The 23,355-nt window shown below is 36.4% G+C and overlaps 1 protein-coding gene, 1 non-coding gene and 1 pseudogene across 2 annotated transcripts in view; 1 reads left to right on the forward strand and 2 right to left on the reverse strand.

Annotated features, from left to right (window-relative positions):
• The window catches only part of DNAH12 (dynein axonemal heavy chain 12), a 211,024-nt gene that overhangs the window by 145,190 nt on the left and 42,479 nt on the right, over positions 1–23,355 (reverse strand). Inside the window, exons 13-19 of the mRNA XM_076008843.1 lie at positions 18,030–18,208; positions 15,209–15,344; positions 6,662–6,787; positions 5,579–5,713; positions 4,728–4,921; positions 3,769–4,012; positions 1,148–1,333 (exon numbers count right to left, since the gene is read on the reverse strand). Coding sequence (XP_075864958.1) covers positions 1,148–1,333; positions 3,769–4,012; positions 4,728–4,921; positions 5,579–5,713; positions 6,662–6,787; positions 15,209–15,344; positions 18,030–18,208 — 1,200 coding nt within the window. The remainder of the gene's footprint in view (positions 1–1,147; positions 1,334–3,768; positions 4,013–4,727; positions 4,922–5,578; positions 5,714–6,661; positions 6,788–15,208; positions 15,345–18,029; positions 18,209–23,355) is intronic.
• LOC142875502 (small nucleolar RNA U13) lies at positions 4,392–4,495 on the reverse strand. The gene has a single exon (XR_012922860.1). It is a non-coding gene; the product is annotated as a small nucleolar RNA U13 (small nucleolar RNA).
• Positions 20,065–20,837, forward strand: LOC109729256 (small ribosomal subunit protein bS18m pseudogene; annotated as a pseudogene).

A 23,355-nucleotide genomic window follows, 5' to 3' on the forward strand; every position in this document is an offset into this window, starting at 1 on the left:
GGTTACATAGTTTTAAAAAATTCACTTGCTATGAAAATCACTGCTATTAGTATTAAAATGGACATCGAGGACCAGATGTGGTGGCTCACGCCTGTAATCCTAGCACCCTGGGAGGCCGAGGCAGGAGGACCGCTTGAGGCCAGGAGTTCAAAACCAGCGTGGGCAAGAGCAAGATCTCATCTCTACAAAAAGTAGAAAAACTAGCCCCGTGTAGTAGCACATGCCTATAGTCCCAGCTACTCAGGAAGCTGAGGCATGTGAATTGCTTGAGCCTAAGAGTTTGAGGTTGCAGTGAGCTATGATGATGCCACTGTACTCTGGCCCCAGGCCACAGAGCAAGATGCTGTCTCAAACAAATAAAAAAAAGACACTAGGCCGGGCGCTGTGGCTCACGCCTGTAATCCTAGCTCTTGGGAGGCCGAGGCGGGCGGATTGCTCAAGGTCAGGAGTTCAAAACCAGCCTGAGCAAGAGCGAGACCCCGTCTCTACTATAAATAGAAAGAAATTAATTGGCCAACTGATATATATATAAAAAATTAGCCGGGCATGGTGGCGCATGCCTGTAGTCCCAGCTACTCGGGAGGCTGAGGCAGAAGGATCACTCGAGCCCAGGAGTTTGAGGTTGCTGTGAGCTAGGCTGACGCCACGGCACTCACTCTAGCCTGGGCAACAAAGCGAGACTCTGTCTCAAAAAAAAAAAAAAAAAAAAAGAGACACTATAATAAAATGCCTCCTAGACTTTCTAGACTTTCTTTGAAGTGGCCTTTCTGAAGGCAGCCTGTAATCTACATATTTCAAGAATCCTTCCTCTAGGGCCATACTTATTTTGCTACAAAACCCACACATCACATGTCATACATATATCCACCCAATATTCTTAATGGAAAAATTATGTATTAATACTAGCATATCATCCAACTATATTAGAATATGGAAGAATTAAGAAAAGGTCAAAGGGATTATTTCTAGTCTAGATTCAGGACAAATAAGCACACACTTTGTGGGAAGAAAAGAGTGGTCTGCTATCAATTTCTCCCATCTCCTCCCACTGCTACCCAATACTACACACATTCAACCACAACAGAAACAATGGTTACTTGATTAACAAACCATCCAATAAAGTATTTGAGATGATCTTTATGTTTACCTTACTTGCACCTGCACTTATCACTTCAAATTGTTCCAAGTATGGTGTAAGGTTTAATTTTAAAACTTTTCTCAGTGTAGTTCCAGAGTCTGGAGTCAAGTCATAGCCCACAATCTCCGACATCTGTTTCCAGTGCCGAGCTCTCATGCCTGGATTGCACAGGATGGAGACAGTCGGGATATTTTCCTGATGGTGAAAACATTGACAATGATGAGTCAGTCATTTGCTTCTGCACACAGATACATATAGATGAAGGCTTGACAGTATAAGGATTACTTTCTTCAAATTATTGGATATATTTATATGAGTATCATCAAAATCTCAATTGAATTTGGAGGGAAAAAGAAACTAACAAAATGATTCTAAGGTGATCTGCAAAAATAAGCATGTAAAAATAGCCAGGAAAATTATAAGAGCAAAAAAGAAGGAAGGGTAAATGGGTCTGTAAGTTACTAAAGCATATGATAAAAGTATGGCAATTAAAACTGTGGTATTATTTTAGAAATTCAAATTTTACATATACTATATATAGAAATATATATCAATAATATAATATAATATATAGTTATAAATACACACACATATACGCCATGAACGGGGGGATGTCTGTACCAAAATCCCAAATGAGTGAGATTTGATTTTGCTTCTAAATCTTTCCATTTCTATTTTTAGCACTTGTGGATGGAAATAGCTCCATCAGAGCATTCTTGGGTAATTCTCAAATCTCAGGGCTGGGCTTAGTGGCTCATACCTATAATCCCAGCACTTTGGAAGGCTGAGGTGGAAAGATCCCTTGAGGCCAGGAGTTCAAGACCTGCCTGGGCAACATAGCAAGACCTTGTCTCTATAAAAAATTTAAAAATTAGCAAGTCATTGTGGCCTGTATTCCTAGCTACTCGAGAGGCTGAGATAGGAGGATCACTAGAGCCTAAGAGTAGAGGCTGCAGTGAGCTATGATTGCACCATCACACTCCAGCCTGGGCGACAGAGAAAGACCACATCTCTAAATAAAAGAAGAATAAATTTAAACATTTTTATTTTTTTATTTTTTTTTTTTTGAAGCAAGAAGACGAGCATATTTTTAAACATTTTTAAAAAGATATTATTCAAAAGATAAGAGGAATAAAGTCCCCTTTCTTTGCCTTTACCACCTCTTCCCAAAACTAATCACTCAGTCCTTTCACAATAACAATGCCTAGAACAGAAGGTGGGAGTGAGTCAGAGCTTGACCAAGAGGCTGAGACATAGAAGAAGACTTTAAAATCTTATTTTTTTCTGATTATTTCTCCTCAATACCTTCACTTGGCCCCATTCCTTTGATTAAAAGTGACAGATGGCCAGGCACGGTGGCTCACGCCTGTAATCCTAGCACTCTGGGCAGATTGCTCAAGATCAGGAGTTCAAAACCGAGGCGGGCAGATTGCTCAAGATCAGGAGTTAGAAACCAGCCTGAGCAAGAGCAAGACTCCGTCTCTACTATACATAGAAAGAAATTAATTGGCCAAACAATATATATATAGAAAAAATTAGCGGGGCATGGTGGCACATGCCTGTAGTCCCAGCTACTCGGGAGGCTGAGGCAGGAGGATTGCTTGAGCCCAGGAGATTGAGGTTGCTGTGAGCTAGGCTGACGCCACGGCACTCACTCTAGCCTGGGCAACAAAGTGAGACTCTGTCTCAAAAAAAAAAAAAGTGACAGAGACCAAATTTATTAGCCAAAGAGGGAAAAAAAAAGTGGGGGCAGACGGAAGACACTGTCAGGTCACATGTTCAAAGTGAGACAAAGCCAAGGTAAATGTCTCAAACCTCTGGACTCTGGGGCCCAGGGGAGTGAGCACAATCAGGTCTCCTTTTATTTCCTCTTTTCTTTAAGTCTCAATGTTCTCTCAAACCAGCTACGCTGTGAGCTACAGGGAGCTCACAGCTCATATCTTTACAGCTTGTGAGTAGAGGAAAAGAGGCTTCCTTTCCCAAGCCCAGTTCCCTAAGGAGAGCTCTCACAGACCCAGTTTGGGTCTGTGCTTATCCCTGAACTAATCACCACGGCCAGAGAGATGGTGGATTAGGATTGGTTCACCCTCGGTCAGAAGCCCACTGAGGTTGAGACTGTCTAGATACTGACCAAACACATTTTACATACAACTAGACTACTGTTAAAAATGTAAGACCAGGCCGGGCGTGGTGGCTCACGCCTGTAATCCTAGCTCTCTGGGAGGCCGAGGCGGGCGGATTGCTCGAGGTCAGGAGTTCGAAACCAGCCTGAACAAGAGCAAGACCCCGTCTCTACTATAAATAGAAAGAAATTAATTGGCCAACTAATATATATATAAAAAAAAAAAAAATTAGCCGGGCATGGTGGCGCATGCCTGTAGTCCCAGCTACTTGGGAGGCTGAGGCAGAAGGATTGTTTGAGCCCAGGAGTTTGAGGTTGCTATGAGCTAGGCTGACGCCATGGCACTCACTCTAACCTAGGCAACAAAGCGAGACTCTGTCTCAAAAAAAAAAAAAAAAAAAAAAAAAAAATGTAAGACCAGAGGATGGGTTTTATAATTTATATATGAGGCAACAGAAAGTTGAGAAAGTTATCTATAGTATTAAAATGTCATTAAATATGCTTATACCTTAAAAACTTTAATCTGCTCCATTACTGTAGCGCACATAGTAATAGTAGGGTTCTCTTTTGGTTCTTCTTCAGGTTTCTCTTCTTCCAAAGATCGTTTTCTTGCTGCCTTTCTTTTTTCTTGTAATTCTTTCTTTTGCTTTGTTTGGAAAAATTTCAGTGTCTTAAAAATTTCTCGAGAAAATTCTTCTACATCAGCTTCCATGCTTTCCCCATTGAGGTCCAAAAACCCTCCATCCATCCACCTGAAGTGAAAGAAAAAATATTATTAAACTCAAACTTTTAGAGTTTGAAGGGGCCTTAGTTAGAGCTCCTTCAGGCCAGACCCCTCATCTTTATAAGAGAGACAGATGAGGGCAAGAGCTGCCAACAGTTTTCCTCAGTCACACACAGGTAGAGCTGATGGTTGAAAGGACTGAGATCATTTTAGCTATGCTACATGTGCTAAAATATGTATCATATTATAAATGATTGACTAACAGTATCCAAATAAAAGGCAAATTTGACCCCACACTTCTAATTTTTGGTGTAAATATTAGCTAAATAAATTAATTGCATAAAAAAGTGAATTGACTCCAGAAAATCCAAATGACAATTCAAATATAATATATATATATATTTTCATGTCAAATGGGTAACATGCCAACATCGTACCAAGGTTTGAGGCTCGCATATCTCACGTGTGAGCATGAAAACCCAATCCTCACACTTATGAACAACAAAAGGATCTCAGCTATTGTATCAATGAGATTAGGTGGTGCCTTAGCAGCTTTGGAGGCTTCTCCTATATATTTGGTTCTTTCTAAAATGGACAGATAAAGAAAAAAAAAAAAAGAAAAAAAAAATAAAATGGACAGATATATCCTACTTTTAAACGCTTAACCAGAAAAGAAAATCAATTTGAATTTTACAAATTCTTTTATATCATTTGCTTAATTTTATTATACCACCAGAAATTACCGTTTTTCTGATCGTTGCCACTTCAAAACAAAATTAAAAAACTTCTGATAGGGCTCAATATTAACTTTTAATTTATCCAGTTCAGGATATTTTGTCAATTCCCATTTGAAAAGTTCTTCTTCCTTATTAATAAACTGAACTGCTTCTTCAGATTCCTGAATGCGTTTTTGTAGTTGTCTTACATCTGTCACATACTGAAAAGAAATAATTTTTTATCTCAAGAAATATCTAAGTAAGGTTCTAAAAATAAGATCATATGATAATACATAGGATATGTCATTGCATTTATACAGCAACTTTTGATTTATTTATTTATTTATTGAGACACAGTCTCACTCTGTTGCCCAGGCTAGAGTACCATGGCATCAGCTTAGCTCACAGCAACCTCAAACTCTTGGGCTCAAGTGATCCTTCTGCCTCAACCTCCAAAGTAGCTGGGGCTACAGGCATGTGCCACCATGCCCGGCTAATTTTTTCTATTTTTGGTAGAGACGGGGTCTCGCTCTTGCTCAGGTTGGTCTCGAACTCCTGAGCTCAAACGATCCGCCCACCTAAGCCTCCCAGAGTGCTAGGATTAAAGGCATGAGCCACCACGCCTGACCTATACAGCAACTTTAAACATTAATTTCACAACGTAACTATGATAGAGAGCAAAAGGTATGGTGATATCTACTCCACAGGTAGAAAACTGAGTCACAAAAAAGATAACATAGATAGCTCCTATTCCAGGCCAAAGAGTTAGGTCTTTGTTTGCCATAGTATGCATGTTTTTCTATGTTTTTAAATTTATGTTAATGTGTCCTGTATTATTCCATGTGCTGGCCATAACTATTGCCCTTATGTTATCAGACCTGTTGCATGCGTTCCAGCTCTGCAAATTCTGTGAATTCTTCCATGTGGCGTGATTCCTTTTCTATTTCCAAAATCAGTTTCTCTCTCTTGGCTATTAGTTCATTTTCTTTTTTACGTTTAGCATTCTCAATAAGCTTTTTAAAAGACAATTTAATATGTTAGTTATTTTATTACAAAGAAAGAGTTACCAAGTCAGAAATCTAAATGTTTTGTATTGTAATAAAAAACATCAGAGAAGTAAAAAGGAGTACAAAAATAAAATGTCATCTATAATGGCTGATATAAAAATGCAAAGAATAAGAAACTTACACAGAAAAATTTCCCTAGATCTCCAAAGTGACTTTCATAACTCTTATTTATCAATTAGATGCTTTAATAATTTAACAGATTCTGGGATAATAATAAAAACTACCATATATTGAGCACGTGCTATGTATTAAGAACTATTAAACATCTTCCCTACATTACCACGGCATTCTTACTATTATTATCCTCATTTCAGAGATGAAGAAATTGAGTCTTATGGAAGTCAAGAAGCATGTCCAAGTTCGTAAAAGCATAAAAGTCAAAATCTGGTTTGTCTGATTGAAGCCCATGCTTTTCATTACTGTAACATCTTACCCCCCAATTTAGGATAAATCAGTTTACATCAGCACTTCTTCAAAGTCTGAAATATACTCATTCTGAATCTCCTACCTTGTATCTCTGTGATACTGAACAAGCTACATAACTTCCCTGAGTCTCATTTTTTAAATCTATAAAACAGGGGAAATGGGAGTACTTGTCATTTTTATGAGTATTAAATGATTTAATAAATGGAAAGTACTTAGTTCAGTGCTTAGGATTATAAATTTATATAATAGTTCTAACTTTTAATATCAGCCCCACTATTCACCAGACCTTGTGAGTTAAGCCTAATAGCTTGTACTAAACCTACAGGGCTATAAATGTTGCCAGCCTCAAACTCACATTGTCACACACAGTTATGTTTAAAGGTAGATGGCAAGTAGGCATGAAAATTAAATGTGAACACTGTGCTTAAAATATCAGAATATAAAAATATATACTGAAAATATATTTACCTCATCATTTGCATCAAAGATTGGATTAATTTTCCTAGGCCACATGAGGACAGTTGCATTTAAAGCTAAGTCTTCTGGAGGAAATAGAAAAACATCTAAAAAATAACTCATTTGACGTTTGGATTCCTACAAAAGAAACTCCAGATATAACACATCATATAGAAAATCTAAGGCATTATGAAACAGAGAAGCATCGACAACAATCTCTAATACTCTTTCAAATGTCAATTTGACTCAGATTATTAATTGATATTTTATATATTACCCAAATCACATGGGTATTTCAATAGCTGTAGTACTACTGATTTAGTTTCATGCCACACAATTGCATAGTTTTATACTGGAAATAAAGTTTTTTAAAAGTTTTCACTTGCAGTTGACTTAACATAAAGGTAGTCTTGGTCTTTCTTGTATATGACTGAAAAAAGTGATTAAATGTTCAATGATCCTTTAAACTTTGATTTTAAAGGATTTTCAATTCTTTTATTCTTATGATTTTTTATTTGGAACTTTGATGACAAAGATTTTAGTATCTTTTGTTTTGTTTTGAATCTTCAGTGATATCATCATCTTTTTATTGCCTACTTAGCATACAGCAATAGTCCAGAAAGAGTTTGGTATGAGTGGTAAAGGAAAAAACTTTTAAACAATGGATTTATCTGAGTAGAAAAGTTTAATATTTTTACCCCCTATAGGTTTCATTGTTCCATATGCTTTTTAAGAACTGAAATACAAATTCAAAGTCTAATTTAAGGGTTTTTATTTTACATTTTATATATACATGTATTTTATATATTCTATATATTATATACATATATGCAATACATATAGAAATAAAACTTAAAAATTGATCCATGTAATTCATTATATTAATAGATTAAAAGAGAAAAAGCAATTGCATCAATAGATGCAAAAAATATATATTTAATAAAATTCAACATCCACTTGTGATAAGTTTCTCTAAAAACCTGGTAGTACATCAGCAATAGAAGGGAACTCATTAATATGGTAAAGGTACCTATAAAAAACCTCCAAGAAATGTCATATATAATAGTGAAATCTTGAAAGCTTTCCTTTTATATACATAATGTAAAAGCTTTCCTTTCAAGATTGGGATAAAGAGAAGTCTGCCATCACCCACTGCTAATAAACATTGTACTAGAGGTCCTAGCCAGTTCATTGTAGCAAAGAAAATAAACAAAGTTTTGTAAATGTGTAAAGTTTGACGAGGACAAAACAAAACTATAATTATTTGCAAGTTATATAATGGTACATGTTGATATTCCAAAATAATCTTCAGATAAACTGTTAAAATTAAGAAGGGAAATTAAAAACATATAAAATATTTTAAAGTTAAAATTTTAAAATAGAAAATTTTAAAGTAAGAAAAATTGAGAGTGATGGATATTAAATTAATATATAAAAATGAATTTTATATTATAGCCCAAAGTATAAAGTAAATATCCATGAATCCATACTGATATAAATAAATGAATAAACTAATAAGTGGGAGAAAAGAGACAAATCTCTAATGCAGAAGAATTCCAAATAAATTATGTAGATTCTCCATTGTAAAGGAAGGGAACATAACTTCTCACTTCTTTTTTTTTTATATAAATTGTTTAGTTGTCCATATAATTTCTTTCTATTTTTAGTAGAGACGGGGTCTCGCTCTTACTCAAGCTGGTCTCAAACTCCTGAGCTCAAACAATTCACCACCTCTACCTCCCAGAGTGCTAGGATTACAGGTGTGAGCCACCGCACCCAGCCAACTTCTCACTTCTTAATCAGGGGCTGCATATAGTGATTTCCTCCAAAAGTTATAGAATGGAAGGGGGGAGAAAAAAAATGGAAAGACCTGACAAATACTACTTCAGCCAGGTGATCAAGACCAACATCAACAGTGATAAGTCATGTTGAGTGTATATACCTTTGATGTGATGTAATAAAAATGGAACTTTACCTCTGTGATTACTGTCCCCCAAACCCATACCCTAGTCTAATCATGAGGAACAACTTCAGACAAATTCCCATAGACAGCCATCCTTCCATATCCCTGACTGGCACTCCTCAAAACTCTCAAGGTCATCAAGAACAAGGAGAATCTAAGGCCAGGCACTGTGGTTCATGCCTATAATCCTAGCACTTTGAGAAGGCAAGGCAGAGGAATTGCTTGAGGCCAGAAGTTTGAGACCAGCCTGAACAACATAGTGAGACCTCATCTCTAGAAAAAACATAAAAATTAACCAGGCATGGAGATGCAAACCTGTAGTTCCAGCTACTTGGGAGGCTGAGGCAGAAAAATCACTTTAGCCCTGTAGTTTGAGGTTGCAGTGAGCTAGGCTGACACCACTGCACTTTAGTCTGAGCAACAGAGTGAGACTTTGTCTCAAAAAAAGAAGAAAAAAAAAAAAAAAAAAAGGAAAAAGAAAACCACAATGAGATTCCATCTTATCCCTGTCAGAATGGCCAGTATTAAAAAGTCAAAAAAAACAATAGATGTTGGTGCAGATGCAGTAAAAAGGAAACGCTTGTTCACTGTTGGTGAGCATGTAAATTTGTACAACCTCTATGAGACACAGTATGGAGATTCCTCAAAGAACTAAGAGTAGACCTACCATTCGATCCAGCAATCAATCCCACTACTAGGGATCTACCCAAAGGAAAAGAAATCTTCATATCAAAAAGACACATGCACTCACACATTTATCACAGCACCATTCAAATTGCAAAGATATGGAATCAACCTAAGTGCACATCAACTGATGAGAGGAAAAAGAAAATCTTATGCCATGGAATACTACTCAGCCATAAAAAAATGAAGTAATGTCTTTTGCAATAACTTAGATGGAACTGGAAATCATTATCCTAAGTGAATTATCTCAAAAATAGGAAAACAAATATCACATGTACTCACCTATAAGTGGGAGTTGAATGATGGGTATACATGGTCATACAAAGTGCTATAATGGACTTTGGAAACTCAGAAGTGGGGAAGGCGGGTGTAGGGTGAGGGACCAAAATTCCTAATCATGTACAATGCATCCTATTCAGGTAACAGGTACACTAAAAGCTTTGACTTCACCACTATTTGATACATAATACAATTCATCCATGTATCAAAAACCCATTTGTACCCCCTAAATCTATTGAAATTTTTTAAAAATTTATGCAATTTTTTAAAAAATGGTTGAAATAGTAAATTTTATGTTATGTTTATTTTACCACAACTTTTTCAACTACCACAAATCAATAAGAAAAAGATACATGTCCAAAGAAAAATGGGCAAAAGACATATTAGCATTTCACAAAAGAAGAACTTTCATAGCCAGTAGGCATATGAAAAGTGTTCAAATTCATTTGGTTTTAGGAAAATGCAAATTGAAAATATGACAATAACCTTCACACAACAGAATGGCAAAATTTGAATTATCTCAAAATAGCAAGTATAGGAAAGGATGAAAAAGTAATAGGAACTCTTGTACACTGCCAATAGGAGCATGAAATTGGAATTATTTTGGAAGAGAATTTTGCCTTCCTTAGTAAAGGTGAAGGACAGCATATCCAATAACACCTAGGAGAAATGAATGAATGTATGCACCAGGATACATGTACAGAAATGTTTCTAGAAGCACTGCTAATAACAGCGAAAGTAGAAACAACCAAATATCCAGAACAGTAAACTTTAAAAAATATATCATATAGTGATACAATGTGGAATGGAATACTAGATAGCAATCTAGTTCCTAAACTTCCTAAAGTTAAAGAACAGTGACAAGAAATCTCTAATAAGCTCCACCAGGAACAAAAAAGGAGATAGCACAACTGATCCCAAAGAGATACAAGATATAATTTATGAGTACTACAAAAATCTTTATTCACACAAATGTGGAGGAAATGGAAAAATTTCTAGAAACACACAGCCTCCCTAGGTTCAACCAGGAAGAAACAGATTCCCTGAACAGACCAATCTCAACAGCTGAAATAGAAACAGCAATTAAAAATCTCCCTAAAAAGAAAAGTCCCGGTCCAGATGGTTTCACACCCGAATTTTACCACACTTACAAAGAAGAACTACTACCTATCTTGCAGAAACTATTCCACAACATCGAGAAGAACGGAAATCTCCCACACACCTTTTATGAAGCGAATATTAATCTGATACCAAAACCAGGAAAGGATACAACAAAAAAAGAAAACTACACAACAATATCCCTAATGAATACAGATGCAAAAATTTTCAACAAAATCTTAGCTAACCGAATCCAGACGCGTATCAAAAAAAAATAATCGGGCCGGGCGCGGTGGCTCACGCCTGTAATCCTAGCTCTCTGGGAGGCCGAGGTGGGCGGATTGCTCAAGGTCAGGAGTTCAAAACCAGCCTGAGCAAGAGCGAGACCCCGTCTCTACTATAAATAGAAAGAAATTAATTGGCCAACTAATATATATATATATAAAATTAGCCGGGCATGGTGGCGCATGCCTGTAGTCCCAGCTACTCGGGAGGCTGAGGCAGCAGGATCGCTTGAGCCCAGGAGTTTGAGGTTGCTGTGAGCTAGGCTGACGCCACGGCACTCACTCTAGCCTGGGCAACAAGCGAGACTCTGTCTCAAAAAAAATAATAATAATAATAATCCATCACGACCAAGTGGGCTTCATCCCAGGGATGCAGGGATGGTTCAACATACGTAAATCTATAAATGCAATTCACCACATAAACAGAAGCAAAAACAAAGACCACATGATTCTTTCAACAGATGCAGAAAAAGCTTTTGACAAAATTCAACACCCTTTCATGATATGAACACTTAAGAAAATACGCATAGAAGGGACATACCTAAAAATGATACAAGCCATATATGACAGACCCATAGCCAACATCATACTGAATGGGGAAAAATTGAAAGCATTCCCACTTAGAACTGGAACCAGACAAGGCTGCCCACTATCTCCACTTCTGTTCAACATAGTGCTGGAAGTCCTGGCTACAGCAATCAGACAGGAAAGTGGAATTAAAGGTATCCAAATAGGCGCAGAAGAGATCAAACTTTCACTGTTTGCTGATGATATGATATTATATCTAGAAAATCCCAAAGATTCAACCAAGAAACTCCTGGAACTTATCAATGAATTTAGTAAAGTCTCAGGATACAAAATCAATACACAGTAATCAGAGGCATTCATATACGCCAACAACAATCAAATTGAGAACCAAATCAAAGACTCAATTCCCTTCACAATAGCAACAAAGAAATTAAAGTACCTAGGAATATACTTAACCAAGGAGGTAAAAGACCTCTACAGGGAGAACTATGAAACACTGAGGAAGGAAATAGCAGAGAATGTAAACAGATGGAAATCCATTCCATGCTCGTGGATCGGCAGACTCAATATCATCAAAATGTCTATACTACCCAAAGTGATCTACAGATTCAATGCAATACCTATTAAAATCCCATCAGCATTCTTCACAGATATAGAAAAAATAATCTTACGCTTCGTATGGAACCAAAGAAGACCCTGAATATCAAGAGCAATTCTAGGCAACAAAAACAAAATGGGAGGTATTAATATGCCAGATATTAAACTATACTACAAAGCTGTAGTAATTAAAACAATCTGGTATTGGCACAAAAATAGGAATATTGACCAGTGGAACAGATCTGAGAATCCTGATATAAAACCATCCTCATATAGCCATCTAATCTTTGACAAAGCAGACAAAAACATACACTGAGGAAAAGAAATCCCTTTTCAATAAATGGTGCTGGGAAAACTGGATAGCCACTTCTAGAAGGCTAAAGCAGGACCCACACCTTTCACCTCTCACAAAAATCAACTCACGCTGGATAACAGACTTAAACCTAAGGTATGAAACTATTAGAATTCTAGAGGAAAAAGTTGGAAACACTCTCCTAGACATCGGCCTAGGCAAAGAGTTTATGAAGAAGTCCCCAAAGGCAATCAAAGCAGCAACAAAAATAAATAAATGGGACATGATCAAACTAAAAAGCTTCTGTACAGCCAAAGAAACAGTCATGAAAGTAAACAGACAACCTACAGAATGGGAGAAAATTTTTGCATTCTATGCATCTGATAAGGGGCTGATAACTAGAATATACTTAGAACTCACGAAAATCAGGAAGAAAAAATCAAATAACCTTATTAAAAAGTGGCAAAGGACTTGAACAGAAACTTCTCTAAAGAAGATAGAAGAATGGCCAACAAACATATGAGAAAATGCTCAACATCTCTAATCATCAGGGAAATGCAAATCAAAACCACAATGAGATATCACTTAACTCTAGTGAGAATGGCCTTATATCAAAAAGTCTCCAAATAACAAATGCTGGCGTGGATGCGGAGAGAGAGGAACACTCCTACACTGCTGGTGGGACTGCAAACTAGTTCAACCTCTGTGGAAAGCAATATGGAGATACCTTAAAGCGATACAAGTGAATCTACCATTTGATCCAGCAATCCCATTACTGGGCATCCACCCAAAAGATCTAATGACACTCTACAAAAAAGACACCTGCACTCGAATGTTTATAGCAGCACAATTCATAATTGCAAGGCTGTGGAAACAGCCCAAGTGCCCATCAATCCAAGAATGGATTAATAAAATGTGGTATATGTATACCACGGAGTACTATTCAGCTCTAAGAAACAATGGTGACATAGCACATCTTATATTTTCCTGGTTAGAGCTGGAACCCATACTACTAAATGAAGTATCTCAAGAATGGAAAAACAAGCACCACATATACTCACCAGCAAACTGGTATTAACTGAACAGCACCTAAGTGGTCACATAGGTACTACAGTAATAGGGTATTGGGCAGGTGGGAGGGGGGAGGGGGGTGGGTATATACATACATAATGAGTGAGATGTGCATTATCTGGGGGATGGTCATGCTGGAGACTCAGACTTGTGGGGGGAGGGGGTAAAAGGGCATTTATTGAAACCTTAAAATCTGTACCCCCATAATATGCCGAAATAAAAATAAAAAAAAAAATTTTTAAAATTAAAAAAAAAGAACAGTGACATTCCTAACATAATGCTGACAAGATGCAAAATATATATATAAACCATATGACTCCCTTTATATAAAGATCAAAATCAGATAAAAATTAACTATATTGATTAGAAAGGCATATTTAGATTATACAACTATAAAGAAGAGCAAAGAAGTAATTACCATAAAAGTCAAGATAGTGCTAACATCCAGAAAAAGACAGGGGACTATGATGAGCTTCTAGGGTATTGGCAAGGTTCCATTTCTTTCCCTGGGTGGTAATTACTGCTTGTTTATAATATTTGAAATTTTATAATTTATGTTTTATGCAATTTAGATACATGTACTGTTCTACATTTTTAAAAAAGTTTTTAAAGAAAGAACGAGGTGAATATAGGTGAATACATATATAATTTTGTGCTGGGGAAGGCATAAGCACATTATTAAATGAAGACACTATAAAAGAAAATATATATTTTTAAATTTTTTCCCTAATACCTACCCCTTGAAAAAATATTTTTTAAAAACTATATTATTTAAGGATACACACACAGTTAGTGAAACTAAAGAAAATAAAAGATACAAGTACTGTGAAAATCAAGTGGAAATCTCTAGAGAAGGGAGGGGGGAAGGAGACAAGGAACTGTGATCAGAAAGTTATATGCAGAGGCTTTCTGGGGTGCTGGCAATAACCTATTACTTGACTTGGGTGGTAGCAACATACGTGTTCACGTTATAGCTATTTGTTTAACTATATGTTTTATACTTTTTCAATATGTATACCATATTTCACAATGAAAAAACTATTTAAAATGTAAATTAAAGCCGGGAGCGGTGGCTCATGCCTGTAATCCTAGCACTCTGGGAGGCGGAGGCGGGCGGATTGCTTGAGGTCGGGAGTTTGAAACCAGCCTGAGCGAGACCCCGTCTCTACTAAAAATAGAAAGAAATTAATTGACCAACTAAAAATATATATACAAAAAATTAGCCTGGCATGGTGGTGCATGCCTGTAGTCCCAGCTACTCCTCGGGAGGCTGAGGCAGGAGGATTGCTTGAGCCCAGGAGTTTGAGATTGCTGTGAGCTAGGCTGACGCCATGGCACTCACTCTAGCCTGGGCAACAAAAGTGAGACTCTGTGTCAAAAAAAAAAAAAAAAAAAAAAATGTAAATTAAAATTTCTGCCGGGCGTGGTGGCTCACGCCTGTAATCCTAGCACTCTGGGAGGCCGAGGCGGGCGGATTGCTCAAGGTCAGGAGTTCGAAACCAGCCTGAGCAAGAGCAAGACCTCGTCTCTACTATAAATAAAAAAAAAAAAAGAAATTAATTGGCCAACTAATATACATAGAAAAAATTAGCCGGGCATGGTGGTGCATGCCTGTAGTCCCAGCTACTAGGGAGGCTGAGGCACGAGGATCACTTGAGCCCAGGAGTCTGAGGTTGCTGTGAGCTAGGCTGACGCCACGGCACTCACTCTAGCCTGGCAACAAAGTGAGACTCTGTCTCAAAAAAAAAAAAAAAATTTCTTACCTTGATCCTTGAAATCAATTCTTCAATTCGTACAGTCCGGGCTTTTTCTATATAAGCTATCAGATCCATCATCTCTTCTGTTGTCTCAGGGACTTTTAATGCATGTTCTTTAATTGCTTCAAATTCACTGCAAATACTGACATAATACTCTGCTTTATTATACTTATGGTAATTAACGTGATATACTCAATACATGTACTGTTATGATTATTATAAGATAAGAATTGTGGCCGGGCGTGGTGGCTCACGCCTGTAATCCTAGCACTCTGGGAGGCCGAGGCGGGCAGATTGCTTGAGGTTGGGAGTTCTAAACCAACCTGAGCAAGAGCAAGACCCCGTCTCTACTATAAATAGAAAGAAATTAATTGGCCAACTAAAAATATATATACAAAAAATTAGCCGGGCATGGTGGTGCATGCCTATAGTCCCAGCTACTTGGGAGGCTGAGGCAGGAGGATCGCTTGAGCCCAGGAGTTTGAGGTTGCTGTGAGCTAGGCTGACGCCACGGCACTCACTCTAGCCAGGGCAACAAAAGTGAGACTCTGTCTCAAAAAAAAAAAAAAAAAAAAGTACTATGAAGAAAAATAAAGCAACATAAAGGTAAAAAGAATGATGGAGTGTAGGGAGGGGCCACTGTCAGGGAAGGTCTTTCTAGAAAGATGATATTCAAGGTGAGAGAAGAAAAACAGTGAGTTATGCAAATATCACAAAGAGAGCTTCCAGGAAGAAAAAAACATCAAGGACAAAGGCCCTAGAGGTGGCAATAAGCTTGGCATACTTTAGGAATGGCAAACAGGTAAATAAAAATGAATACAAGGAAGAGGAGCTAGCATGAAGTTGGAGAGGTAAGCAGGACTCAGGTCATAAAGAATTTACTTTATAGTAAAGTCTTTTCTGCCTCAGCCTCCTGAGTAGCTGGGACTACAGGCATGCACCACCATGCCCGGCTAATTTTCTCTATATATTCTCAGTTGTCTAGCTAATTTCTTTCTATTTTTAGTAGAGACGGAGTCTCACTCTTGCTCAGGCTGGTCTCAAACTCTTGAGCTCAAATGATCCTCCTGCCTCAGCTTCCCAGAGTGCTAGGATTACAGGCATGAGCCACCGCACCCAGCCTATAGTAAAGTTTTGATTATCAGAAATATAGGAGGAAAGCATTAATGTGGATAATGCAAAAAGACAGATGATCCTCCTGGGTATCTGAGTCCCTTGGGGAGAGACTTCAGCAAAAGAAAATGAAGCAAACAAAATTATGACAGCAAGGTGGTCTAAGTAGATGCTAAACGAAACTGTAAAACAAGCAAATTACTCTTTAGTGACCTTGTACTTACCTAGTGGCACACATTTCCTCCTTTTGATGTTATCTATCTCAAGTATGAAATTTAAACAGGAATGAATTAAAGAATGAACCAGGTGGAGAAAACTGGACACATTTTCAGCTGCTCTTATATCATACTTTTATAATAAAATATAGTTATTTTGTTGGAAGTAATACAATTTTCCAGAAACACCACAGATATTATAAAAATAAATACCAAAAAAGTTATGTTAAACATAAATCACTTTTTTATTAACTATGACACTGTCATTGCTCCTACTCATGAGGATGGTTAAAACTCTTAAGGGACAGAGTCTAATACTTTACTCTCTTTGATAACTCTTTATGTAGTAAACTTTTATAAAAAGTATGGCTGATAAACCCTGACTCTCTGAGAGTCATATGTTTGTTTATCATTTAAAAATATTTATTAGATGCCTATTCTATGCCAGGCAAGAGGCTAGATGCTTTACAGATGCTATTTATGATCCTAACGTTAATCCTGCAAGGAAGGATTATTTTTCATAGTTAACACAATAGGAAATTGAGGCTCAGGGAAATTAAGTTACTTGCCAAGAGTTATGGAACTCTTAATGGCAGAATTAGGATTCAAATTTAGGTCTTTCTGATTTCAAAGCATATAATTATTTTCACTTTGCTTCTGGGAAAACAAACATAATAGCTAACCATGTGCCAAGAACTGTGAGAGGCACTATACATACATCAGTTTTCATCTTTATAGAAGTTACAAACCAGAGTCCTTTGGGGTCACACAGGTAACAGATGAGTTAGATAAACTGGATGATGAGTTGCTTAAGCACTGGGTGAACAAATCATAGTAATATTCCCTGTCTAAAGAGGAAAGCTGCTTCTTAGCTTCATTTACCGCTACAGGCCCAGTCGTGCCCATTTTTTAAAAAAGTAAGAAATATGAACGTGTGAGTGTGTGTGTATGAACTTCTAATATTAAAATGTTGATAGCAAATCCCAAATTTGTTTAAACAAAAGAAAACATGAATTAAAACATGAGTGAAATGAGTAAAACATATCTGCATGACACAAGTAGTTAGCAGTCCACTAATTATGAGTCCAATTTTATAGCTATCCTGTAAAGTAAGTATTAGTGTCTCTATTTGACAGATAAGAAAAATAAGCTAGGTGATACAACAGGTAAATATTGAGGTCAGGAATGAACCCAGATCTGGCCAATATCACATACAGTCTATAATCTTTTCATTTATATGCTGTCTGTATCCAAACACTGGTTTATCCCAATTTTTTTTTTTTTAAAAAAGATCCTGGGTTGCCTTAAAACTACTCTCAAACAGTATCAAACAGAAGGAACTCAGCCTAATGAGACTACAAAGGAACCACAGGAAGAAGCTATGGAGGAGAAATTGTAAGTACTTAGATATTTTAATTTTTTATTTTCAAACAAGAGTTATTTTAGCAAAATATTTCTTTAGTTCTATAATTCTGAGTTTGGGAATTAATTCTACTTACCATTCATTTTCTTTTCTATATTTTGAAGCTATGTCATTTAATAATATGTTTGCAAAGGCTTTTGCTTTATTTGTCAGGCCTGTCTTCAAATCTTCACAATCCAAACGCACCATAGGGTAATGAATCCACTGAGGCAAAAGCATTATTTCTGAAGCAAGACTGAAAAATTTTTCTATAAACTTAAAAAAAAGATGTTTAAAAAATGCTTAGAATTTTCTATTCATCAGTGATTTGATAGTAGTGTGTATTGGGGTTGAATCTTAACTAATACAAATGCAAACTCATTTCCTTTTGCTAAGTAACTAAAATTTTTTTATTACATAAATCTTTTTTTCACCTATCCTTTCACAGAGAAATTTGACAATCTACAAGTAAATATTCAGTACAATGTCACTTATAACATCAAAATCTAAACATAACAAAAAGTAAAATTTCCCTCAATAATTATTTTTTAAAACTATCCCCAGAGTCAACCCATTTCTCTCTGTTTAGAAATAAACCTGTATGAAGTGACAATGTGTGTATATCTGACAAATATCTGCTTTTGCCATCACTGATGCCTCACTAAAGATTCTAATTCAATCTTTTAGGAAAAGAAATATAAGGAACTTTTTGGTTTTGGTCAAGATAATCCGGATGGAAAGAAATACTGTGTTCTGCTAGTATCAAAGATATAAAATACTAGAATTTATACCAACTTCTTAATAGCCAGACTCTAGGATAATTTTTAAAAATTAGAATAATTTCACAATTATGAAAGAAGAAAAACAAACAATATACACTCCGATATCTTTCATATAAAATTATCATGGGCAAAGCTAAACTATGAAGTATGTATACATAGGTGGTAGAACTATAAAGGAAAGCAAGAGATATTAGGATAATAGTTACCAATAAAGGTGAAAGAAAGTTATAATTTGGGGAGAGGCAAATGGTGGCTTCTGGGGTGCTGCAAAGTTCTAATTCTTAATCTATGTGGTTATTACTACCTAAGTTATAATTACCTATCAGTCTTTACATATATGCTTTATACACTTTTCTGTATATATGTCATATGTCACAATTATATTATGCTTTTTAAAGAAACATTTTAAATATACAAAAGAAGACAAAATGTCCATGATCCAGCTTCAACAATTAGCAATTCATGGCCAATCCTTTTTTCTCTAAACCTATAATCACTCCCCTGCCCTGTTCTATTTTTTACACAAATCACAAGCATCATATAAATTCATCTGTATAGATGTTATAGTTCATAATTTTTAGATTTCCCCCCAAATAGGCATACTAACCACTACAGTATATTAGAAATTGACAAATAAATTCAAGGACATACTATTAAACCTAAAAGTAAGGTTGGGTTTTTTGGGGGGTTTTTTTTCATTATTTTTTTTTTTATTTTTTGGAGACAGAGTCTCACTGTGTTGCCCAGGCTAGAGTGAGTGCTGTGGCGTCAGCCTAGCTCACAGCAACCTCAAACTCCTGGACTCAAGCGATCCTCCTGCCTCAGCCTCCCGAGTGGCTGGGACTACAGGCATGCGCCACCATGCCCAGCTAATTTTTTCTATATGTTTTTAGTTGGCCAATTAATTTCTTTCTATTTATAGTGGAGACGGGGTCTCGCTCTTGCTCAGGCTGGTTTTGAACTCCTGACCTCGAGCAATCCGCCCGCCTCGGCCTCCCAGAGTGCTAGGATTACAGGCGTGAGCCACCGCGCCCGGCCTAAAAGTAAGTTTTAAATAGTTATAAAACTATCCTGAAATTATTACCAAACTGTAGAAAATGTCACAGCAAAATACTAGACCTAAGGTCATAATCATTCTGAAATCTACTGAAATATATGCTTTCTCTAGATATTTAGGGCTTATAGGTATTATAGGTACAACAAGTTACAGTTAAACAAACAAAAAAATAAGCTGCTAGCTCACAGAACATTTATTGTGACTATTCTCTGCATAGCACTGTATTGAGATATATCGTAAAATACAAAGAAAAGAGAATATAGTTGGCCTTCATATCCATGGGTTCCGTATCCATGGATTCAACCAATGGCAGATTGAAAATACTAAAAAATAATAATAGGCCCTCCTGTTATGACACTGAGTCTGTTCATTATCTGTGATGAACATATCTTACTTTACTCAATAAACTTCACCTTGTGCTTGCCTTAAAAAATAAATAAAATAACAATAATTATAATACAAAATAACAATATAATAAAAAATAATTCAAATAAAAACCAATATAAAAAAAGAAGAAAAAAAGAAAATCTATGGTATAACAATTATTTACATAGTACTTATATTGTATTAGGTATTAGAAATAATTTTAGAGATGGTTTAAAGTATATGAACAGAGGAGGGATGGGGAATCATTGCAGCCATGGTTGCTGTTTGCAGTGGTCTAGGGAGGAAAAAGTGGGCACGCTTGGTAACGGCTGTTGTCTACTTCGCACATCCTGGCCCTCACGCAGTGTTGTGGAGCAGAGGTTGTTCACAGTATAAACATGTGACCAGCAATGAGTACATGCCTATTCCAATGGAAAATCCTTATAAGGAGCCTCCTAAGAAATGTATCTTGTGTGGAAAATGTGTAGATTATAAGAATGTACAGCTTTTGTCCCAGTTTATTTCTCCATTTACTGGATGCATTTATGGAAGGCACATAACAGGTCTTTGTGGGACAAAACAGAGAGAAATCACAAAAGCAATTAAGAGAGCTCAAATACTGGGGTTTATGCCAGTTACATACAAGGATCCTGTGTATCTCAAAGACCTTAAAGTTTGCAACATCAGATATCAGGAATAAATTACATAATGTGACCACCAATAAACTTATTTTACAGTAAAAAAAAAAAGTATATGGACAGATGTATAAAAGTTATATGCAAATACTGCACTGAGCATCCACAGATCTTGATATCAGTGAGGAGGGGGTTTTCCTAGAATTGATCCCCCACAATTACAAAGGGATGACTATATATCATCTCTGATTTTATAGAAGTAATAATGCATTTATGAATTCATAATATAATTTCATGAACACATAAATACCAAATAAGGTAAAACAAGAATATTAGAAAAAAAATACATAATCATCTCAATAGATGCAGAAAAAGCATTTAACAAAAGTCAACAGTCTTTCATGATAAAACGCTTAAGCTAGGAATAGAAGAGAACATCCTTAACTTGATACGGCATATCTAGGAAAAATCTATAACTAACATCATACTTAATGGTGAAAAAATTAATATTTCCCTCTAAGATAAAGAACAAGATAAAGATATTCACAATAACCACTTGGATTCAATCTTATACTAGAAGTACTAGCCCAGGCAATTAGGCAAGAAAAACAAAAGGCATTCAGGTTACAAATGAAGTAAGACAATCCCTATTGCAAATGGCATGATATTATATATAGAAAATCCTAAGGAATACACACACACACACACACACATGTAAATATGGGAAATAATAAATGAGTTTGGCAAGGTTGCAGGACACAAGACCAAGATACAAAACCAATTATATTTCTAGACACTAAGAATGAACAACCCAAAACTGAAATTCAGAAAACAATTCCATTTATAATAGCTTCAAAAAATACTTGGGAATAAATCTAACAAAGTACAAGGCTGGTAGAATGCAGCAGTATTGGGAAAAAATGAAAAAGCACTAGATGGTAGACCAAAATGATGCAAACTAGCCTCCTGGTAATCTAGAAATATGCTCAATATATTCAAGAAAGTAAAAGAAAATATGAATATAATAATAAGAAAATTTACCAGAAACAATATCTGAAATGAAAATTAATGTGAAACTTAATGTGAGTAACAACAGCTTGATACCAGAGAAGAAAGAATTAGTGTACTTAAAATGATGCAAAGAATCCATCCAAAATGAAGCATAAAGAGAAAAAGACTGAAAATTCTGAACAGAGATTCAATAACTCTGGAATAATATCAAACAGTCTAACATACATGTAATTGGAATTCCAGAATGGGAAGAAGATGGGAACAAAAGGGAAAAAATTGAAGAAATAATGTCTGAATATTTTCCAAGTTTAATGAGAACTATAAAACCCACAGATCTAAGAATCTCAACAAACCTCAATCAGAAGAAATATAAAATAAATAATACCAAAATACTTCCCAATCAAATAGCTAAATAGTAACAAAAAAGAGAAAATCTTAAAAGCAGCCAGATAAAAAAGACATTACAGAAAGAAACCCAGGATAGACTTCCAGCATGACAACATGGGCAGCTCCGTAGACCTGCTTCCTAATGAAAGTAGGGACAAATATTATAAAAACAAGGATTTAATGCCTCTGGAAATGGTTGTAAGGGTATACAAAAAATAAAGAAGCATCTATTTAATAAAATCTGTAGTAAGAAAAATGAACCTATTTGAACCTAAACCACTTCCTCCCTATCCCTTCCAAGATCAGTCAGTAAGAAACTGCACTCAACACCAGTGCACTCAAGAACAAAGGGCTCACTCTCCCCCAAGCTTCCAGCTGGGGGTCTTAACTACTTGTTGCTGAAGCTAAGTTCTGGGTGAGTGTAATTAGGAGGTAGGGGCTCCCTTGTTTCACCCATCGCCCACTCATAAAACAGAGGCTCTACCTTGGATATAACGTCCACTGACAATACTGGGTCCATCATCACACTTGCCCTGGCTAGTAAAGTGGTGGTTCCAGGTTAAGAGGAGCAAGCCAAATTGACCTCAGGCTACTGTCCCCCACTCCACTGAGTGTTCACCTCCAAAAGTGGGAGTGTCTCTAGAGAAAAACATGTCACTTCTAGTTCCAGAACCCTGGCTTAGAGATTTTGCCTGGGGGTGGAGGAGAAGCTTGTCATAAAATAAATAGTTCCTAATCGTTTTCCAAAGAAATTAACTTAATTTGCAATAAAGCATGGAGAAGTTCAAGCCTAAGGGTGTCCTCAAAAACTGGAAGTTGTGGTGGAAGGAAGATGTGAGGAGATTCAGTTATTTGATAAAGATGCAGGCCAGTTTGTGAGAGACAGCCAGGGAGAGAGAATGCTGGGAGGAGTCCTCCTGGGGTCAGAACAAAATCAGACACTGACCTCACCAACTGATCCTTCAAGGGAGCTTGGGTTTGATTAAATTAATCAATAGAGCAATTGAGACTTCCAGAGAATTGTTTAGAACAGTAGAACACTGTAAACCTAGCACTCTGGGGGGCCGAGGAGGAAGGATTGCTTGAGGCCAAAACTTGGAGATCAGCCTGAGCAAGAGTGAGACCCCATCTCTACAAAAAAAAAAAAAAAAAGAAAAGAAAAATTTAGCGGGGCATGGTGGCTCA

This window comes from Microcebus murinus, chromosome 1, assembly GCF_040939455.1.
Source record: "Microcebus murinus isolate Inina chromosome 1, M.murinus_Inina_mat1.0, whole genome shotgun sequence".
Taxonomy (NCBI): domain Eukaryota; kingdom Metazoa; phylum Chordata; class Mammalia; order Primates; family Cheirogaleidae; genus Microcebus; species Microcebus murinus.